This window comes from Cetorhinus maximus, chromosome 8 (assembly GCF_964194155.1).
Source record: "Cetorhinus maximus chromosome 8, sCetMax3.hap1.1, whole genome shotgun sequence".
NCBI lineage: Eukaryota > Metazoa > Chordata > Chondrichthyes > Lamniformes > Cetorhinidae > Cetorhinus > Cetorhinus maximus.
The window spans coordinates 8,546,939-8,567,130 of NC_135886.1; the positions used below are offsets into that span (position 1 = coordinate 8,546,939).

Here is a 20,192-nt window from a genome sequence, read left to right on the forward strand (position 1 = left end):
GAAAGAGGGGTGGAACCAGATTTAATGGCAACTTTCAAGAATTGGTTAAATACTTGAAGGGAAAAAACATTGTCGGGCTGTGAGGAAAGGGCAGGGAAATGGGATCAATCGAATTGCTTTGGCAAAGAGCCAGCACAGGCATAATGGCCCAAATGGCCGCCTCCTGGTGCTATATGATTTTATGATTCTATGAGAACTTCTTTAATTTCTGGAATCTGAATTGATTCCAGTCCCAGACTAAAAATGTGGAAGTCTCCTGTCTCCCTGATAACTGTAAAGCCCCCATATTAAATTATTTTGGTAAAGTTTCATCTCAATTCCACGTTGGTATGGATCAACAGACGAAAGTTGTACTTAATTTAGAAGTTTTGTATATAAGACTTATCATTTAAGTTCACCATTTTAGGCCACATGAGTCATTGGTGTTGAGAATGGAAATGTCAAATTGTTAAGACAGGTGACACGTTCTGAGATTGGACCTAAGAGGGATTGTTTTGTTGGGAAGTGGTGGGGGGGGTGAGTAAAAGCATTTTTACTCTGCATCTAGCCTGTGCTACACTTAGGGTGCAGCTGAAATTAATACTAGGTGCAAACTTTGGAAAGTGGCCCTTTCCCAATGAACAAGGAGCAGGAGTAGACCATTCGGACTCTCGAGCCTGCTCCGCCATTCAATAAGATCATGGCTGATCCGATAATAACCTCAATCTGCATCCTGCCTACGCCCGATAACATCTCACCCCCTTACTTACCAAGATCCTATCCACATCTTCCTTAAAAATATTCAAAATATTCTGCTTCCATCGCCTTTTCAGGAAGAGAGTTCCAAAGAGTCACGACCTTCTGAGAGAAAAAATTTCCCCTCACCTCAGGTTTAAATGGGTGACCCTTTATTTTTAAACAGTGACCCCTCCCTAGTTCTAGATTCTCCCACAAGAGGAAACATCCTCTCCAAATCCACCCTGTCAACGAACGTTCCTCACACAAGCCCCATAATCTTGGCGTCAGGATTGGGCGTGAGAAAGAATGATCAGTTGTTCTAGTTACTATCACCGAACTGATTTTACAGATTCTCACTCTATCTTCTCTTGGTATCCCTAGTCCATGCCCAAACTAGGGGTTAAGAGAGTGAGTCTCCAAGGCCGCTTCCACAGTGCACTCCGTAACTTGCAAAGAGGAGGCTTGGAATGGAGTTCCCTTCCCTCGGCAAATCCCGTAGTGACACAGCTGGATCAGGAATTAACTGTGTGGGGAAATCGAAGGGATATACATGGCACAATAAGCCAGTACCCCAAGGAGCTATGTCACTGTGTCTCCAACTTGAGCATCAAGAGCAGTATCTTGGTGGGATGGTCCGGTCACCTGGAGTATGTGAAGGAATCTCCCAGCCTTTTAGAAAAATATCATTTAAACGCAAAAAAAATCTTTGTATATTTTTTCCCCAGTATATATATATATTTTTTTTTAAAAGATTACATAATTTAAAGATATCACATTAAGAATGCCAGGTCTAGCCCAGGTCCCTCACCATGCGAAATAGCAGCACATTCCATTGTTGGATACCATCGTGACTAAGGATGCATTGGTTGCCTGATGTAGAAAGTGACTTTACCACCTTGGAACATGCTCAGTCTCTCTGCAGGTTTCTGATTAACAGTACACCAGTTACACATTGAGGACTCATCAATGTGTGTCCCTAATAACCTAACGCATACACTAAACACACTAACATTGCCTGATATGCTAAGAACTGTGGTATAACATGCACTGTATATGGCCCCCTTTCTAATGGAACTCACAGGGCTGTGCCACATCCTCCTCCTACCATTGCTGTTACTACATAGAATTTTTTTTTTTATGAAGGTGTTACTCTACGGTTTACTCAATGAGTTACTCAACGAAACTGCTGTTGATATGTTGCACATTGTACATTGCTAACAAGGGTAGAAGTGGTGTTCTAAACCCACCGACGATAATGAGGGGCAGTATGACTATGATGTTGGATGACCGACCACAAGTGGAAGACCAAAACCTTTACTGTGACACTGAAATACAATATTCCAGGAAAGCAACGAGCACAAGTTTGTGGCTTACTTTTCTTTAACATTGTTTAAGTCTCTCCGGCACAGCCAGCACCCACAGGGCCAGGGAGGGAAATCATGGGCCCCGATGCTTCTCCTGTCCCCGGGCCACTTATTCCTCCCCCCCTCCCCCACTTTAACCCTCCCCCTCAATCATGCATGATTTATTTTCCCCTTTAAAGATTCACCAGTCACCAAACAATCACAGAAAGGTACTGGCAAAATGATAACACCCATTGTTGACACCTGGTTACAAACGCCGTCCGATATATATGCAGCACAGGTCATTAATATTAAGAGCAGCAACAATATAATACAGTGTTAGTTTGTCTGCGCCTTATAGGTAACCCCACTGCCAACTATTAGACAAACCAGAAAGCACAAATTTCACTTTAGCAGTATCATGCAATATTGTTAATTTGACAGGAAAATATCCCATTGGTTACCTGTAACACTGTGCAGATGATAACAATAATTTCATTGCCACAGCCCTCATTAGCGTGCACCATATGAACACAATGACAGTAAATCAACACTTGCAAACCAGATAAACTGCACAAGATCTGTTCCATTCTGTAGAAGTAGAATAAGATTTTCTCCTGCCTGGGTGCATACTATTAAATATAATTATTTGATACAAGGGATGTAATTAGATTCTATTTTATCAGTAATCTCACAGGGGAGAAAGATCAAATGACTCCCGAGCAACAAAGTGGAATGATTGACCAATATAGATATTTACTGTCAGTGAGAAGTGTTGGAGCCCTCAGGTGCCTCTGCAACAAGACTTTTAAGAGGACAAACGCTGAATGGTTCACAATTGTACCTGTGTTTTCTTGATTAGCAAGTCTGAAGACCCTGCTGTTTGCTGCTTCTCACTACAATATATTTTCAACATTCACTATGTAACATAACTTTATCACAATATTTCAATACCTCAAAAAACTCGTAAAAGGCACCAAGATAGAGTGTGATAATCGGTAAATAGGCAAAAAGATGAGATTGAAGCAAATGGAAAGGACTCTTGAGAACCATGTGCAGGATAAAACAGGTTACTGATTCACTATGAGCCCCCATTATGCAGCCCTGTCCTGGCCATCTCACCCCACAAAGCCCGCTCACAGTAAACTTTCATTAGCAACAAAATGAACAGAACTCCAGCCATGATTCCACCCTCTGTTTGCAAGATAATGATGGATGACAAAGGCCACATTGCCCAGTGCATCTCATCCATCCCAGAATGTCGTACAAACATGCTACATACATGTAGGTGTTGTCTTTCTTTCATTATACTTTGCAGCAGACAGAGTGACTGTAACAACGGTAAAATGGAGGTCCAATGCTGATTATCAAAGGATTATTAATCACAGAGCAATCAACTGATGTTAAGAAAACGGCTATAAAGAAATTATTACATTTACAAAACAATTCAACTCTGTAGCTAACCACCCCCCCACACAATGCCCCCTCCAACTCCTCCCAACGTCCCCTCCAACCTCCTCCCAATGCCCCCTCCAACCCTTCCTCTAACCTCCCTCCAATCCCCCCTCTAACTTGCCCCCAACCGGCACTCCAACCTCTCCCAACTCCCTAACCTCCCCTCCAACCTCCCATCCAAACCCCCCCAATTTTCCCTCAAATCCCCCCAACCCCACCACAACCACCTGCCCCCGAACTACTCCCACCAGCCTACACCCTGCCTCCACACACACACACACACACAGAGACAAACACACACACACCACCCAATCGGTTGTAAAGTTGTAAGGGTATCACTTCCCGGTTTTCGAGCAAGAACACTCGAATGACAATTGTTGTGCTGCTGTTGACCTTTGGGTTTTCTGGCGGGTTTTTCAAAAAATAAATCGGACGCACGAGGCTGCCCGAAGTTTGGAAGCAGCAGCGCAGCAGCTCAGTGAAATTGACACTGACATTGACAGACCGGCATTAAAAAGATCAGAACCCTCCAGTTCCGATTTTTTAAAGCTGATCTGTGGCTCTGCCTGTTCAGTCTGGGCAACGAGAAGCTCCGTCTGAAACACAGGTCCCGGGAACCCCCCAACCCCGGGTCCCAGTGTTTGGCACTGTCTCCACCCCACTCTCCCTAATGAGAGCGGCCGATAGTGGGTCTCTGAGTCTGCTCAGTGCATTCCATCTTGGCACTAGTTAAAAACAAAAAGCTCTGAAAAAGGGTCATACGGACTCGAAGCGTTAACTCTGTTTCTCTCTCCACAGATGCTTTCATTCCTGTTTCATTTTCTGTTTCCATTGGTACTAATTAGGCTCAGTGCCGAGTACTTTTTAAAAATTCATTCGTGGGATGTGGCCAGCATTTGTTGCCATCCCTAATTGCCCTTGTTCAGGGGGCATTTAAGAGCCACCCTCATTGCTGTGGGTCTGGAGTCACAGGTAAGGATGGCAGATTTCCTCCCCTAAAGGGCATTAGTGAACTAGATCTAGGCACTTTTCAGCCTTCCGGACTGAATATTGAGTTCAACAACTTTAGATCTTGAACTCCCTCCTCCATCCCCACCCCCTTTCCCTTTCTTCCTCTTCCCTTTTGTTTTTTCCAATAATTTATATAGATTTTTCTTTTCCCACCTATTTCCATTATTTTTAAATGTATTCCACCCATGGTTTATTTCACCCCACCCCCACTAGAGCTACCTTGCTTGTCCTGCTCTCCACTCTTAATTAGCACATTCTTTTAGATAATATCACCACCTTCAACACCTCTTTGTTCTTTTGTCTGTGACATCTTTTAGTTATCTGCTCCTATCACTGCTTGCTTGTCCCTACAACCCCCCCTCCTTAAACCAGCTTATATTTCACCCCTTTCCTATTTCTACTTAGTTCTGTTGAAGGGTCATGAGGACTCGAAACGTCAACTTTGCTCTTCTCCGCCGATGCTGCCAGACCTGCTGAGTTTTTCCAGGTATTTCTGTTTTTGTTTTGGGTTTTTGCAACAATAGCTTCATGGTCATCATTAGACTTTTAATTCCAGATTTTTAATGAATTCAAATTCCATCATCTGTCATGGACGGGATTCGAACCCGGGTCCTGTAAAGCATTACCCCGGATCTCTGGATTACTGGCCCAGCGATGATACCACTATGCTGTCACCTCCCCTCAGCAGGGCACTGAGCTCGATGTCCAAGTGGAGCATCTGCCTGGTACAATGAACAATACTTAGCCTCAGAAACACTGACAGAGGAAAATCAGTTCCTTGCCTTCATATATTGCAGCTATTTTTGGTATCAGCGTTTTCTCACGGATGTGCTCAGCCATGTAATGGTAAGCTCACCTCCCAGTTTTTTTACAGCACACGTGTTTACCATCTTGTAAGAGTCCGTAAGCACTGTTCAGGAGTGGCAGCCACAGCCCAGTACAACTTCAATCCATCCCATTCTCTCAGTTCCTTCGCCTCCGTCGCATCTGTTCTGATGACGCTACCTTCAAAAACAGCTCCTCTGACGTGTCCTCCTTCTTCCTTAAACGAGGTTTTCCACCCATGGTCGTTGACAAGGCCCTCAACCGTGTCCGGCCCATCTCCCGCGCATCTGCCCTCACACCTTCTCCTCCCTCCCAGAAACATGATAGGGTCCCCCTTGTCCTCACTTATCACCCCACCAGCCTCCGCATTCATAGGATCATCCTCCGCCATTTCCGCCAACTCCAGCATGATGCCACCACCAAACACATCTTCCCTTCACCCCCCCTGGCGGCATTCCGTAGGGATCATTCCCTCCGGGACACCCTGGTCCACTCCTCTATCACCTCCTACTCCTCAACCCCCTCTTATGGCACCTCCCCATGCCCATGCAAAAGATGCAACACCTGCCCCTTTACTTCCTCTCTCCTCATCGTCCAAGGGCCCAAACACTCCTTTCAAGTGAAGCAGCATTTCACTTGCATTTCCCCTAACTTAGTCTACTGCATTCGTTGCTCCCAATGCGGTCTCCTCCATATTGGAGAGACCAAACGCAGATTGGGTGACCGCTTTGCAGAACACTTGCGGTCTGTCCACAAAAAAGACCCAAACCTCCCTGTCACTTGCCATTTTAACACTCCACCCTGTTCTCTTGCCCACATGTCTGTCCTTAGCTTGCTGCATTGTTCCAATGAAGCCCAATGCAAACTGGAGGAACAGCACCTCATCTTCCGACTAGGCACTTTACAGCCTTCCGGACTGAATATTGAATTCAACAACTTTAGATCTTGAACTCCCTCCTCCATCCCCACCCCGTTTCCGTTTCTTGCCCCTCCCTTTTGTTTTTTTCAATAATTTATATAGATTTTTCTTTTCCCACCTATTTCCATTATTTTTAAATCTATACCTTTTATGCCCTGTTAGTCTTTCCACCCCACCCCCACTAGAGCTGTACCTTGTGTGTCCTGCCATCCATTTTTAATTAGCACATTCTCTTAGATAATATCACCACCTTCAACACTTCTTTGTTCCTTTGTCTGTGACATCTTTTGATTATCTGCTCCTATCACTGCTTGCTTGTCCCTACAACCACCCCACCCCCAACTTCTCTACCCCCTCCCCCCCCACCTTAAACCAGCTTATATTTCACCTCTTTCCTAATATTACTCAGTTCTGTTGAAGGGTCATGAGGACTCGAAACATCAACTCTTTTCTTCTCCGCCGATGCTGCCAGACCTGCTGAGTTTTTCCAGGTAATTCTGTTTTTGTTTACAGCCCAGTACAAACCTGGTCCATCCTAATGCACATTCTTTGTGTTTCAACATCCTTTCTCTATCATATCTCTCTCTCAATTCCTCTTGCTCTTTTTTCCTCCTTTCTCTCTTTCTCTTCCTTATGCATAAGAATCAGTCAAGTGTAGTTTGTAAACAACTAATATTTGCTTCCAAAGCGATTGCACTAATTGAGTCCTGCTGAAATAATCAAAAACACAGACTATTTTATAGGGAGAATAAAGGAAAGTACCGAAACAAGAGACCTTTATAATTCGCTAGTCAGGCCACAGTCAGAAGAAGGATGCAGAGGAGACTTGCAGGATTGGTACCGGGGCTGAAGGACTTGAGCGATGTGGAGAGACTGGAGAAGTTGGGATTGTTCTGCCTAAAGCAGAGAAGTTAAGGGTTAATTTAACAAAGGTATTCAAAATTTTGCAGGATTTTAACACAATTGATAGGGAGGAACTGTTTCCATTGGCAGAAGCATTGGTAACCAGGGACCTCAGATCTCAGATAGTTGAAAGAAGAACTAGAGGGAAGACGAGGAAAAGATTTTTATGTGTAGAACCTCTCAGACGGGCATCCTATTAAAATCATTGGAACAGGAACTAGAGTAAGCTGCTCAACCCTTAAACCTGTTCCATCATTTAGTGGGATAGTCGCTGTAATTTAACCCCATCCACTCACCTTGGCTTCATAACCTTTGATAGCCCTTGCCAGGTAAAAATCTATTGATTTCAGGTTTAAGATTATTGATTGAGCTAGCATCTCCTGCTTTTTGTGGGAGCGAGTTCTGCAATCCTACCACTGATTTACATGAAAAAGTGCTTCCGAACTTCTTTCCTGAATGGACTCGTTCTCATTTTTTAAGTTTACGTCCTCTTGTGCTAGACTCCCTCACCAGCAGAAAACCTTTCTCTCCACCTATCCTATCAATTCCTTCCAACTGTCTAAAAACCTCAATCAAATTAACGCCTTAATTTTCCCTATTCCAAGGAATGAAAATCACATGTGCTCTTATCATGGGCGGTTGATCCACTGGATTATAATCCAGGAGGCAAAGACAAAACTTTAGTACATTTCATCGACTCAGTTGAATGTTCCTTTGTCAAACAGTTTAATGCAGGTTTGTCCAGCCTGCGACCTGCATGTGGCCCCCTTCATGTGGCCCCCAGAGCGTTAGTTGAAAATGCCAGTAGGACAGGCCGTGAGTTTGAAGATTTCAGCAGGGGGATTGTTCCTCCAATCACAGCCTGGTTCTCTCCCGCGTTTGCTGCTGATTGCCTCACTCTTGAACCTATCAGCAGCAAACATGGAAGAGAGCCAGGCTGTGATTGGAGGAATCGGAAACACTGGCAACCCCGGAGTGCGCTGAACCTCAGCTCACCGCGCTTTCCCTCCCTGGATTATAGGCTTTGGGCCGACTCCAGGCACATTCCTCCCGTGTTCTTCCGACTCCTTCCCCCATGTTCCACTGGTTCCTCCCACGTTCCCACCCCCAACCCACCTGTCCCCACCCCGGTTCCTCCCTGCGTTGCCCCCAGCTCCTCTCCGCATTCAGCTGGCTCTCAGTGCTCCCCTCAGCGGCCGCCTGCTTTCAGGTGCCAATAGGCCTCAGGCCTCACTTCAGGCCTCTCGCTCACATCGCAGCTCCCCCATCCTGGAAGCTGATCTCGTGAGTGAGGGTAAGTAAGTGAGTGCGAGGGTGGGTGGGTGGGTGAGTGAGGGTGGCTGAATGATCAGGGATTGTGGGTGGGTGGCGGGATGAGGGTAGCTGGGTGAGTGAGGTAGGTTGGGGAGGGAGTGACTGAGGGAGGGAGGGAGAATGAGGGAGGGAGAGTAAGAGTGAGGGAGGGAGGAAGGGGGACAGTGAGGTGGGAGAGTGAGGGAGGGGGAGTGAGGGAGATTGGGGGAGAGTGAGGGAGGGGAAGGAGAGTGATGGAAGGGAAAGGGGAGGGGGAGGGGGAGGGGGAGGGGGATGGGAGAGGGAGAGGTAGGAGGAGGGGGCGGGAAGGAGAGTCAGGGGGTGAAGGGAGGGGGAGGGAGGAGAAGGAGGGGGAGGTGTAGGGAGGGAGAGTGAAGGGGAGGGGGATAAGGGGAGGGAGGGAAAGGGAGAGAGAGGAGGAGGGAGAGTGAGGGGGAGGGGAAGGTGAGGGAGGGAGAGGGGAGAGAGGGAGAAGGGGAGTGAGTCGGAGGGAGGGAGAAGGAGGGGGGAGGATGAGCAAGGGAGGGAGGAAGGGGGAGGGAGTGTGGATGGCTGAGAGTGGGTGCGGGTTTAACAGTGAGAGAGAGGGTGCAAGTGAGAGAGAGGGAGGGTGCGAGTGCGAGAGAGGGAGGACGCGAGAGAGAGGGAGGGCGCGAGTGAGAGAGAGGGAGGGCGCGAGTGAGAGAGAGGGAGGGCGCAAGTGCGAGAGAGGGAGGGCGCGAGTGCGAGAGAGGGAGGGCGCGAGTGAGAGAGAGGGAGGGCGCGAGTGAGAGAGAGGGAGGGCGCGAGTGCGAGAGAGGGAGGGCGCGAGTGCGAGAGAGGGAGGGCGCGAGTGCGAGAGAGGGAGGGCGCGAGTGCGAGAGATGGAGGGCGCGAGTGCGAGAGAGGGAGGGCGCGAGTGCGAGAGTGGGAGGGCGCGAGTGAGAGAGAGGGAGGGCGCGAGTGAGAGAGAGGGAGGGCGCGAGTGTGTGTGTGTGTCTGAGGGGAGAGGGCGAGTGTGTGTGTGTGTGTGTCTGAGGGGAGAGGGCGAGTGTGTGTCTGAGGGGAGAGGGCGAGTGTGTGTGGTGAGGGTGAGGGGTGAGAGGGAGGGGAGAGTGTGTGTCTGAGGGGAGAGGGCGAGTGTGTGTGGTGGGGGTGAGGGGTGAGAGGGAGGGGAGAGAGTGTGTCTGAGGGGAGAGGGCGAGTGTGTGTGGTGGGGGTGAGGGGTGAGAGGGAGGGGAGAGTGTGTGTCTGGCTCACTCTCAGTCTCAGGGTTCTCATTCATCCTCACCCCCAAGGCCCGACAGGCTCTGTCCCCACTCTCACAGTGCGGAGGGTGAGTACCCTGAGACTGGGAGTGAGCTGGACACTCTCTCTCACCCTTTCACACTTGAATGGTCATCTTTAGTTTTTTTTAATGCGTAATAAATAATCAATTTATTGATGTAATTTTTTATTTTTTGCTCAGCAAGTTGTTTCTTTTCATATGTCAACTTTTTAAAAATTCATGTTTAATGTTCTGCCAAACCTTATCACTTCAGCCCCCAAGTGAGAAAAATTGAAATGTGCCCCCTCAAACCCGCCGTGTGAAAAGACTGGACAATCCTGGTTTAATGTAAAATCCATATACCAGAGCCTGCTCTCCATGTTTGTTCTTTAGGTTAACGACATGTTCACAGACATTCAAACAACACGCCTGTTTCTGGGGTTTGTTTGTGGCTGACGTTGACACATAGATCACATAAAGAAAACCCAATGGTAACTCATTAGCTTCTTTGAAATGAGGAAGGTCTCATTACATTGTACAAAGTGTCTCTCACCTCTCTCTGAAAATCCCTTGAATGGCAAGTTCAAACATTTTGTAAATCTACCGTGAATTCACTTATGATTAGTAATCCAAGTGTGTCATTTTTACATTTTTTTAACTCCCTGGTAGTAAACCTGCCTCAGATTAAATCCACGTTTATATTGGGGGGGATTTCACAGTTCCACCGAAGTCAATGGGCTTTTGAACGGTTTGCCGCATTTTACAGCCCCACCCCCACCCCTGCGATGGGGCCATAAAATTCTGCCCATTGTGTCTAGGGACGCTGCCGAAACTAGTCCCCATCCATATACCTGAACAGGTCATACTGATGGATTGGGAGGAAAGGGCAATGACCAGAGCTGGGCTGGCACCATTTGCTTTTGGGGTAGGGTAGTTTGGATTTGTGAAAGCCTCGGGCTGCTTTAGCTCATTTTGGTTGTACAAGGTTGGGTTTAATTTTAACTTTTTTTAAAAAATGAGTTGAAATTTGTCTTGGGAGTGGAGCTGGAAAACAGGAGATACCGCATTGGCAGTCCACCTCACTCTCGGCACAGAAAAAGGAAATAGAGTAGACAGGAGTGGGAGACAAGCTGCCAATCTGCTATCTGATTTATGGTTCCAGCCAACATAAATTTCACTCCTGTTGAGTTTTGGAAATGCGTCTACACCCAGTAACTAACTTAAGAGTTTCCAGACCCACTGAGTGTTTCCAGTATTCTCTGTTGTTGCTGTGTTACAGGGGGTGGGAGTATTGCGGTTTGGTTTTGAAAGTTTGAGTTAAGGTTCCACTGCAAAGGTTGAGTTTTGTTTTGGTTTAGGAGCTTTGGTTGGCTTCTTTTGGCTTTTGGAGAATTGGGTTGGGTTGGGTTGGCTTAGCTTGGCTTCAGAGCACCCGATTGTCTGGACTTGATTTGGCTTCAGAAGGTTGGGTTGGCTTGATTTGATTGGGTTGGTTTTGTTAGATTTCGTTTAGGAAAATTGGCGTTGGGGGTTTGGTTGGAATTGGGGAGATTCGGTTCGGTACGTTGGCTAAGCTTTTTGACATGATTCATTGTAGATCGTCCTGAGCCTCCCCGAGACCTGGAACTAACGGACCCAACAGATCGGAGTATAAGGTTGACGTGGATTCCTGGTGATGACAATAACAGTCCAATCACAGGTACAAAGCTGACATCTGTATTAAACAAGGCACAGCAATGATTTTTACATTTCTTCTTGTCATTTTAGTACGGTATCCAAAACATGTGGTAAGAACGGTTGTGGTGAAGTTTTTGACTCTTACCTACTTTGTGATGCAATTGCTCCTCTTGCTCCCAATATGCCACTGTTGAGTTATTGAATTATTACCCAGGGACCTGAAATTCTAAGAGTGCTTCTCAAAGAGTCATGGAGTCATTGCGACACAGAAGGAGGCCATTCAGCTCATTAAGTTCATGCTGGCTCACCATAGAGCAATCCAGTCCGTCCCCTTTCCCTGCTCCATCCCCCTGGCCCTAGCAGTTTATTTCCCTCAAGTGCCTGTCCAGTTTTCTTTTGAAATCATCGAACGTCTCTGCTCCCACCACCCTCATAGACACCGAGTTCCAGGTCATTACCGCTCACTGTTTAAAAAATGTTCTTCTTCACATTCTCCTTACATCTCTTGTTCAAAACCTTAAATGTGTGTCCCTGGTCCTTGTATTTTCAACGAATTGGAACAGCTTTTCATTGTCTACCTGACCTAAACCTCTCATCATCTCGTGCACCTCTATGAAATTTCCCCTCAATCTCCTTGGCTCCGAGGATAACAATCCCAGCTTCTCCAACACAAACCTGGAGCTAAAGTCTCTCCCCCAGTTACTGCAACCTGGGGAAGGATGAACAGGAACAGCCTCTATATTCGCATAGTTTCGGAAGCCAAGGGATGTTTTTCGAGAAGTAATCAATCCCCCTCTCAGATGGATTTCCTATGGTCTTGACCAGACCTATGATCATCGCTAGGCTGTTGCTGGAACTCTTGTCAGCTATCAGCTGGCATCGATCCTACAATGCCCACCATGAGAGTGGCATTGGCAAGATTCACAAATTAACCTATGAATTGCCTCTCAACGTGCCCCGCCACCCCTTGATGGGGTGAAAGGCGCTGCTCCTTGCCCCGTCATGAATTTTGCTGATTTCTCTCATGGGGTGGGAACCTGGCAGATCCAGGCTCCTGCACCAAATTCCAGAGTTCTGGGTGGGAGACCTATCCCTCACTCCACTCTACCCTGAATTTCTGTCTCAGACTATGATAAAACAGTGGTGGGCGGCTGGAGGAAGCAAAGGTGCTAAAGAGGGAGAAAATTGCTATTAATTGAATGCATTAATAGAACCAGTAGAAGTGGCCTTGTTACTTCTTTCTCTTTACAGAGTTCATTGTGCAGTTCGAAGAAAACAAGTTTGAGCCCAGAAAGTGGCATAATTTGACCAGAATTTCCGGCAATATCAACTCTGCAGTATTACAGCTCTCTCCATATGTTAACTATCAGTTCCGGGTGATTGCTGTGAATGAAGTTGGTGAAGGTGCCCCCAGTTTGCCTTCCGAACGTTATCAGACAACTGGAACAGGTAACGGTCCTACCTTGACCTCTCTCTATCGTGTTTTCAATTGCGTAGCTCAAAGCCTTTAAAAATAAAAAAAAGGTGAACTGCGATTTGACTATATGATCTGCGCTTTGCATGGTCCAAATCCCAGGTGAATCATCAGGTGTTTAGTGCGTACCCAAACAGTTTTTTTTTACATTACTCCACTTCATCCCATTTGGAAAATTGCCTTGGCTTCACAGAGGGAAGTTGAAGATCTAATACATGTCAGGTCATGATCCCTGAGGTGGGCTCGACATCCACCTCTGTGCCAGCCTGCATACTGGCATCAGGATTACTCAGCAGAACAGAGGCTGGCACCAAGGAAATTCCCAGCATTGGGAATCCCTCCCCTCAGCCTTGTCTTCTCGGAGGTGAAGGGACATGTTTCAGATGGAAAAAGTGCCTGGTAGGGTTGCCGACTCTGGTTGGATGTATTCCTGGAGATTTCATTGCAAAACATCCCTCCCCTTACTGCCCTGGAGCTCCCGCCGTTGGTTGCCCAGCACATCCATCCTCCTGCCAGTCTTCTTTCCGCACTAATTGAAAAGGGAACAGACTTATAGGGCTGAATTTTACCACGGGCTTCAGGAGCTCAGCAACTGACTGCAATGTGGGTTCAGAGCCTGCACTGGCAGGCATTAGGACCGCCTCGGTGATTTTGCTGCAGGCAGCTTGCTAATTAGCCAATTAAGGACACAGTGGGTGGGTTGCCCAATCAGAGTGTAGGCTGCTCTGAAGCCTTAGCAACCCCACAGGAAAGAAGCCAGAGAGACCAGTAAAATTCTACCCTTTTATGACTAAATTTGATGGCTCTTAACTGACAGTTAGTTTGATAACTAACAGACCAAAGTTTACAAAGAAAATGAAAAAGAAGCATTATTTTAAATGCCCCTATGAGTACTTTTTCTCTTGGATTGTGCTCACTGCAGTGTTCAGAGGGTCAATATTCAACTCTTGGGGACTCCAGGGCAATCCTGGAGGGTTGGTAACTCTAATGTCTAGGATGTCCCCACATGAATTGAGAAATGGATTTCTTCTGGGCTCAGTGTTTCAGTATCCCATCCAGACTTAGGAGTTCACCTGACTTGGTGCAGCCGACTAACTGAGTGAAGTTAGTTTGGAGTTTGGTGAGAGGGGAGTTTGGGGGAGGGGGAGGAGGAGGTGGTTGTTTCCTCTTTCTATCTTTCTCACCCCATAGGAGTTGGTTCTTGCCCAACCACAGGGAAAGGAGCGAGGTGTTTGGTGAGTATCTGGTAAGTGGGTAAGTTCTAACCTATCCCTAAGGTTTAAAAAAGTACATCATTTGGTGGTAAAGTTAATAAAATATATAAGAAAGCAACATTAAGTAAGTGATTAATATAATTAAGTAACTATCTAAAACACGTTAAGGATAGCAGGACAGGTGATGTGTCCAGGCTGCAGCATGTAGGAGCTCCTGGCTGTTATTGTGATCCAGGGCAAACACGTCTGCAGTAAGTGTTTGCGGCTCGAGGAACATCGGCCTCAGCATCATTGAGCTGGAGGCTGAGCTGCAGACATTGTGACACATCAGGGAGGGGGAAAGTTACCTGGATGCTTTGTATCAGGAAGCAGTCACACCACGTAGGATGGGGTCTTCTGATTTGGTCAGTGGCCAGGGACAGGAGGGTGTGACTGCAAGTGAGGCAGGTAAGGGGACCCAGAGGGCAGGAGTACAGGAGTGTGAGCCTCTACAATTGTCCAACAGGTCTGAGACTCTCTCAGCTTGTTTGGATGAGAGTGGGGGCTGCAGGGTGGGTGAGCAAACTGACCATGGCACTGTGTCCCCCCATGTGGGGGGAGAAAAAAGGAATGTCGTGGTAGTAGGGGACAGTATAGTGAGGGGGATTGACACAGTTCTCTGTAACAAAGAGCAAGGGTCCAGACAGTTTTTTTGCCTGTCCGGTGCCAGGGATCGGGACATCTGCTCAGGGCTGGAGAGGAACTTGCAGTGGAAGGGGGAGGGTCGAGAGGTCGTGGTCCTTGTAGGTACCAGCAACATAGACAGGATGAGGAAGGATGCTCTGCATAGTCAGTATGATGAGATAGGCACCCAGTTAAGAAGCAGAACCTCAAAGGTAATAATTTCTGGATTATTACTTGAGCCACATGCAAATTGAACACAGGACAAATAAGATTAGAGAAATTAATGCGTGGCTCAAAGACTGGTGGGGGAGAAGTGGGTTCCGGTTTGTGGGGCACTGGCATCAGTACTGGGGAAAGTGGGATCTGTACCGTTGGGACAGTCTACACCTGAACCATGCTGGAGCTGGTGTCCTCATGAGCTGCCTAACTAAAGAAGTAGAGAGGGTTTTAAACTGAATAGTGGGGGCAGGGGATTGAATTTGGGAAGATGTGGTAAACCAAAGAGTAGAGACAAGTAATAATATGGGAAATGATAAACAGACTGTGACAGGAAGAGACAGAGAGTATAAATCTAAGAGTAAATCAGCAGATAAGGCTACATGCTACACAAATAATAAAAGGATAAAACTAAAGGTTGTGTATCTAAACACATGTAGCATTTGAAACAAAACAGATGAACTGATAGCACAAATAGAAATAAATAAGTACAATTTGATAGCCATTACAGAGACGTGGCTACAGGAAGACAGAGATTGGGATCTGAATATTGAAGGGTACGTGAGATTTAGGAAGGACAGGAAGTTAGGAAAAGGTGGAGGGATGGCTCTGTTAATTAATGATGGTATTAACACATTAGAGAGGGATGACCCAAGTTCAGGAAACCAGGATGTAGAAGTGGTTTAGGTTGAGATGAAGAAGATTAAAGGCAAGAAGTCACTTGTGGGAGTTGTGTACAGGCCTCCTAATTGTAACTACACAGTAGGACAGAATATAAAAAAAGAGATAATGGGAGCTTGCCAGAAAGGTACAGTAATAATCATGGGGGCTTTTAATCTACATATAGACTCGAAAAATCAGATGGGCAAAGGTAGCGTAGATGACAAGTTCATAGAATGTTTTCGGGATAGTTTCTTAGAACCTGGTATTGAGCAACGAGATAGGATTAACCGATAACCTCATAGTGAAGGCACCCCTAGGTAGCAATGATCATAATATGATTGAATTTTACATTCATTTTGAGGGAGAAATGAGCGCGTCTAAGACTAGTATTTTAAACTTAAATAAGGGCAATTATGAGGGCATGAACAAAGTGAACTGGCAAATGAGGTTAAGGGGTGTGTCAATACAAATTCAGTGGCAGACATTTAAAGGGATATTTCAAAATACAGAGAATATATACATTACAATAAGAAAGAAAAATTCCAAGGGGAGGGTCCACCATCCATGATTAACTAAAAAAGTTAAAGACAGTATCAAACTTAAAGAAAAAGCATATGATTACGCAAAGACGGGCGGCGGGTCAGAAGATTGGAAAGAATGTAAAGAACAGCAAAAAATGACAAAAAGATTAATAAAGAGGGAATAAATAGAGTGTGAGAGAAAGCTAGCTAGTAATATAAAGACGGATAGTAAGAGTTTCTATAGATATTGAAATAAGAAAAGAGTTTTAAAAAGTGAGCATTGGTCCTATAGAGAGTGGGTCTGGGGGAATTGATAATGGAAAGTAGGGGGATAGCGGATAAATTAAACATGAATTTTGTTTCAGTATTCGCTATAGAGGAGACAAGTAATATCCCAGAAATAGCTGTAAATCAGGAAATGGAAGGGAGGGAGGAACTCGGGGAAAATTACAATCGCCAGGGAAGTGGTATTGAGCAAATTGTTAGGGCTGCAGGCTGACAAATCCCCTGGTCTGGATGGACTTCACCCTAAGGTCTCGAAAGAAGTGACTGGTGAGATAGTTCATGCACTGGTTTTAATTTTCCAAAATTCCCTAGATTCAGGGGAGTTTCCATTAGATTGGAAAATAGCAAATATAACTCCTTTATCCAAAAAAGGAGGGGGACAGAAAGCAGGAAACTATAGGCCAGTTAGCTTAACATCTGTCATAGAGAAAACGTTAGAAACTATTATTAAAGCTGTTATAGCAGGGCACTTAGAAAAATTCAAGGCAGTCAGGCAGAGTCAAACTGGTTTTGTAAAAGGGAAATCATGTTTAACTAATTTAATGGAGTTCTTTGAAGGAGTCACATGTGCTGTGGATAAAGGGGAACTGGTGGATGTACTATATTTAGATTTCCAGAAGGCATTTGATAAATTGCCACATCAAAGGTTATTGCGGAAAATAAAAGCCCAATATGAAGGGTAACATATTGGCATGGATAAAAGATTAGTTAGCTAACAGGAAGCAGAGAGTTGGCATAAATGGGTCTTTTTTTGCTTGGCAGGGTGTGACAAGTGGTGTGCCTTGGGGATCAGTGCTGGGGCCTCAACTTTTTACAATTTATAGAAGTGACTTGGATGAAGGGACCGAAGGAATGGTGGCTAAATTTGCTGATGACACAAAGATAGGTAGGAAAGTAAATTGTGAAGAGGATGTAAGGAGGCTACAAAGTGACATAGGTAGGTTAAGTGAGTGGGCAAATATTTGGCAAGTGGAGTACAATGTGGGCAAATGTGAAATTGTTCATTTTGGCAAGAAGAATAAAAAGGAAGCTTATTATCTAAATGGTGAGAGATTGCAGAGCTCTGAGATTCAGAGGGATCTGGGTGTCCTAGTGCATGAATCACAAAAGGTTAGTATGCAGGTACAGCAGGTAATTAGGAAAGCTAATAGAATGTTATCATTTATTGTGAAGGGAATTGATTACAAAAGTAGGGAGGCTATGCCTCAGTTGGACAGGACATTGGTGAGACCACATCTGGAGTATTGTGTACAGTACTGATCTCCTTATTTAAAGAAAAAAAAAAGTGTTAGAAGCTGTTAAGAGAAGGTTTACTGGACTAATACCAGAATGGCCGGGTTGTCTTATGAGGAAAGGGTGGACAGGTTAGGTTTGTATCCATTGGAATTTAGAAGGGTAAGAGGCAACTTAATTGAAACCTTTTAAGATCCTGAGGGGTCTTGACAGGGTGGATGTGGAGAGGATGTTTCCTCTTGTGGGAGAATCTAGAACTAGGAGTCACTGTTTAAAAATTAGGAGCCGCTCATTTAAGACAGAGCTGAGGAGAAATATTTTCTCAGAGGGTTGTGAGTCTTTGGAACTCTCTTCCTGAAAAGGCGGCGGAAGCAGAGTCTTTGAATATTTTTAAGGCAGAGGTGGATAGATTCTTGATGAACAAGGGGGTGAAAGGTTATTGTGGGTAGGCAGGGATGTGGGGTTGAGGTTACATTCAGATCAGCCATGGTCTTGCTGAATGGCAGAGCAGGCTCGAGGGGCCGAGTGGCCTACTCCTGCTCCTTTATTTGTATACTTCTATGTATGAACTTTTTTCATGTTACTTCTGCAAGGGAGCTGAGGTTAGCGTGGAGGAGGTTTCAGGGTGGGCACTGTCTGACCTTTGAGCATGCTGAACTGCATTTATAATGTGAGCAATCAGTTTTTTGGCTTGTTGTCCAGTTGATTATGTTTGGCATTGAGAAGTCCACGATAACTAATTCAAATGCTTTGCATGGTTGCAAAATTACCAAAAGCAATTTCAGTACCACGGACAGGGAGAGGATCAAGAATTAATGGTGCCACGGGTCAATTTGCAGAATCTAAACTAAGGGTTAACAAACAGGTAGAAGCCAGAAGATGGTGCAACCAAGCAGGAGAGATAAAAGGATTGGTGTTTTTGTATCTTCATTTTAGGTAGAGTGTGAAATAGAGGAAATACTTGCAGGCTGAGTGATAGTCTGACAGGCTGAGGTGTGAATACTCCATCCATGGCTGTAACTGTTGTGGTACCACGTTAAGTGGGTATGCTTATGTTTTCTGTATACATCACTAGAGGGGAAATTACGCAATATATCGTGTGATTCAGACTTAGTCACAGTTTGTTCTGAGGAAGCTGCCAACTCCAGACGTGTGCACAAGTTATCTAACTGAGTAATACTGCTACCAACTTCTCAAATCCTTAATAAATGAACCTACCTGTTTTTGTGTTAACCAATCCCTTACACATGGTCAGTGACTTGATCTATATCTACTTAGTAAGCGCAAGAAGAAGAAAAACACAACAGTAACCTAGCTTCTTTATACCAGCCCATAGTGGGGTGAGTCCTAAGTAAGAACATAACAAATAGGAACAGAAGTAGATCATATGGCCCCTCGAGCCTGTTCTGCCAATAGCTTCACTATCTTTCCCTCTTCCCATTTTTATACATTGCAGGAACTCTTCCCCCCCACTCTTTTTCCTTTACACTCTTACTGTCCAAATCTTAGAATAATCGAAGTCTTCAAACTGAATTCAAATTGTCAAACTGCTGACAGGGTGGGATTCGAAATCACTTTCTCAGGATTACTAGTCCAATAACACAACCCTACCCAGATGATGGGAGGTTTTATGGCCTTCCACTAGCCATAGTATCAGGTGGTGGGGGAGGGGTGATGGGGGCACCGGCACCCACACCGCACTCGGGCTCACCAACTCGAATATCTCGTTGGCTGTCAGCCCTGAAATCAGAGGCAGGAGCTCTGATCTCCAATCGTTGGGATTATTTGGAGCAGGAGCTCTGATCTCCAATCATTGGGATTATTTGGAGCAGGAGCTCTGATCTCCAATCGTTGGGATTATTTGGAGCAGGAGTTCTGATCTCCATTCGTTGGGATTATTTGGAGCAGGGTGTGAATCCTGCACCTTCTGACTCCAAGCTGGGAACGCCAACAATGGCTTACTCCTCGAAAAAAAAAGATTGCAGGTATAGAAATAAATGTACCCAGTAGAATAATTAAATATTGAGGCCATAAAACAGTTGAAATAAATTGAATCAAAACCGAGGAATTGTTTCGCTGCAGAAGGAGGCCATTTGGCCCATTGTGTCTGCACCGGCTCTCCCAATGAGCAACCTCACCTCGGACCATTCTCCTGCCTTCTCCCTGTAACCCTGCACATTCTTCCTCTTCAAATAACAGTCTTATTCCTTTTTGAATATTTCAGTTGAACCTGCCTCCACCACACTCTCTCAGGCAGTGCATTCCAGACCCTAACCACTCGCTGCGTTAAAATGTTTTTTTTCTCAATATCACTTTTGCTTCTTTTACTCATCACTTTAAATCTGCGCCCTCTCATTCTCGAGCCTTTCACGAGTGGGAACAGTTTCTCCCTGTCTACTCTGTGCAGGCCCCTCGTGATTTTTAATGCCTCTATCAAATCTCCCCTCAGCCTTCTTTTCTCCGAGGAAAACAGTCCCAACTTCTCCAATCCGTCTTCATAACTGAAGTTCCTC

At 45.6% G+C, this 20,192-nt stretch overlaps 1 protein-coding gene across 1 annotated transcript in view; it reads left to right on the top strand.

The window, feature by feature from the left end:
- The window catches only part of nfasca (neurofascin homolog (chicken) a), a 140,405-nt gene that overhangs the window by 67,455 nt on the left and 52,758 nt on the right, over window positions 1-20,192 (top strand). Inside the window, exons 17-18 of the mRNA XM_078546405.1 lie at window positions 11,331-11,432; window positions 12,662-12,859. Coding sequence (XP_078402531.1) covers window positions 11,331-11,432; window positions 12,662-12,859 — 300 coding nt within the window. The remainder of the gene's footprint in view (window positions 1-11,330; window positions 11,433-12,661; window positions 12,860-20,192) is intronic.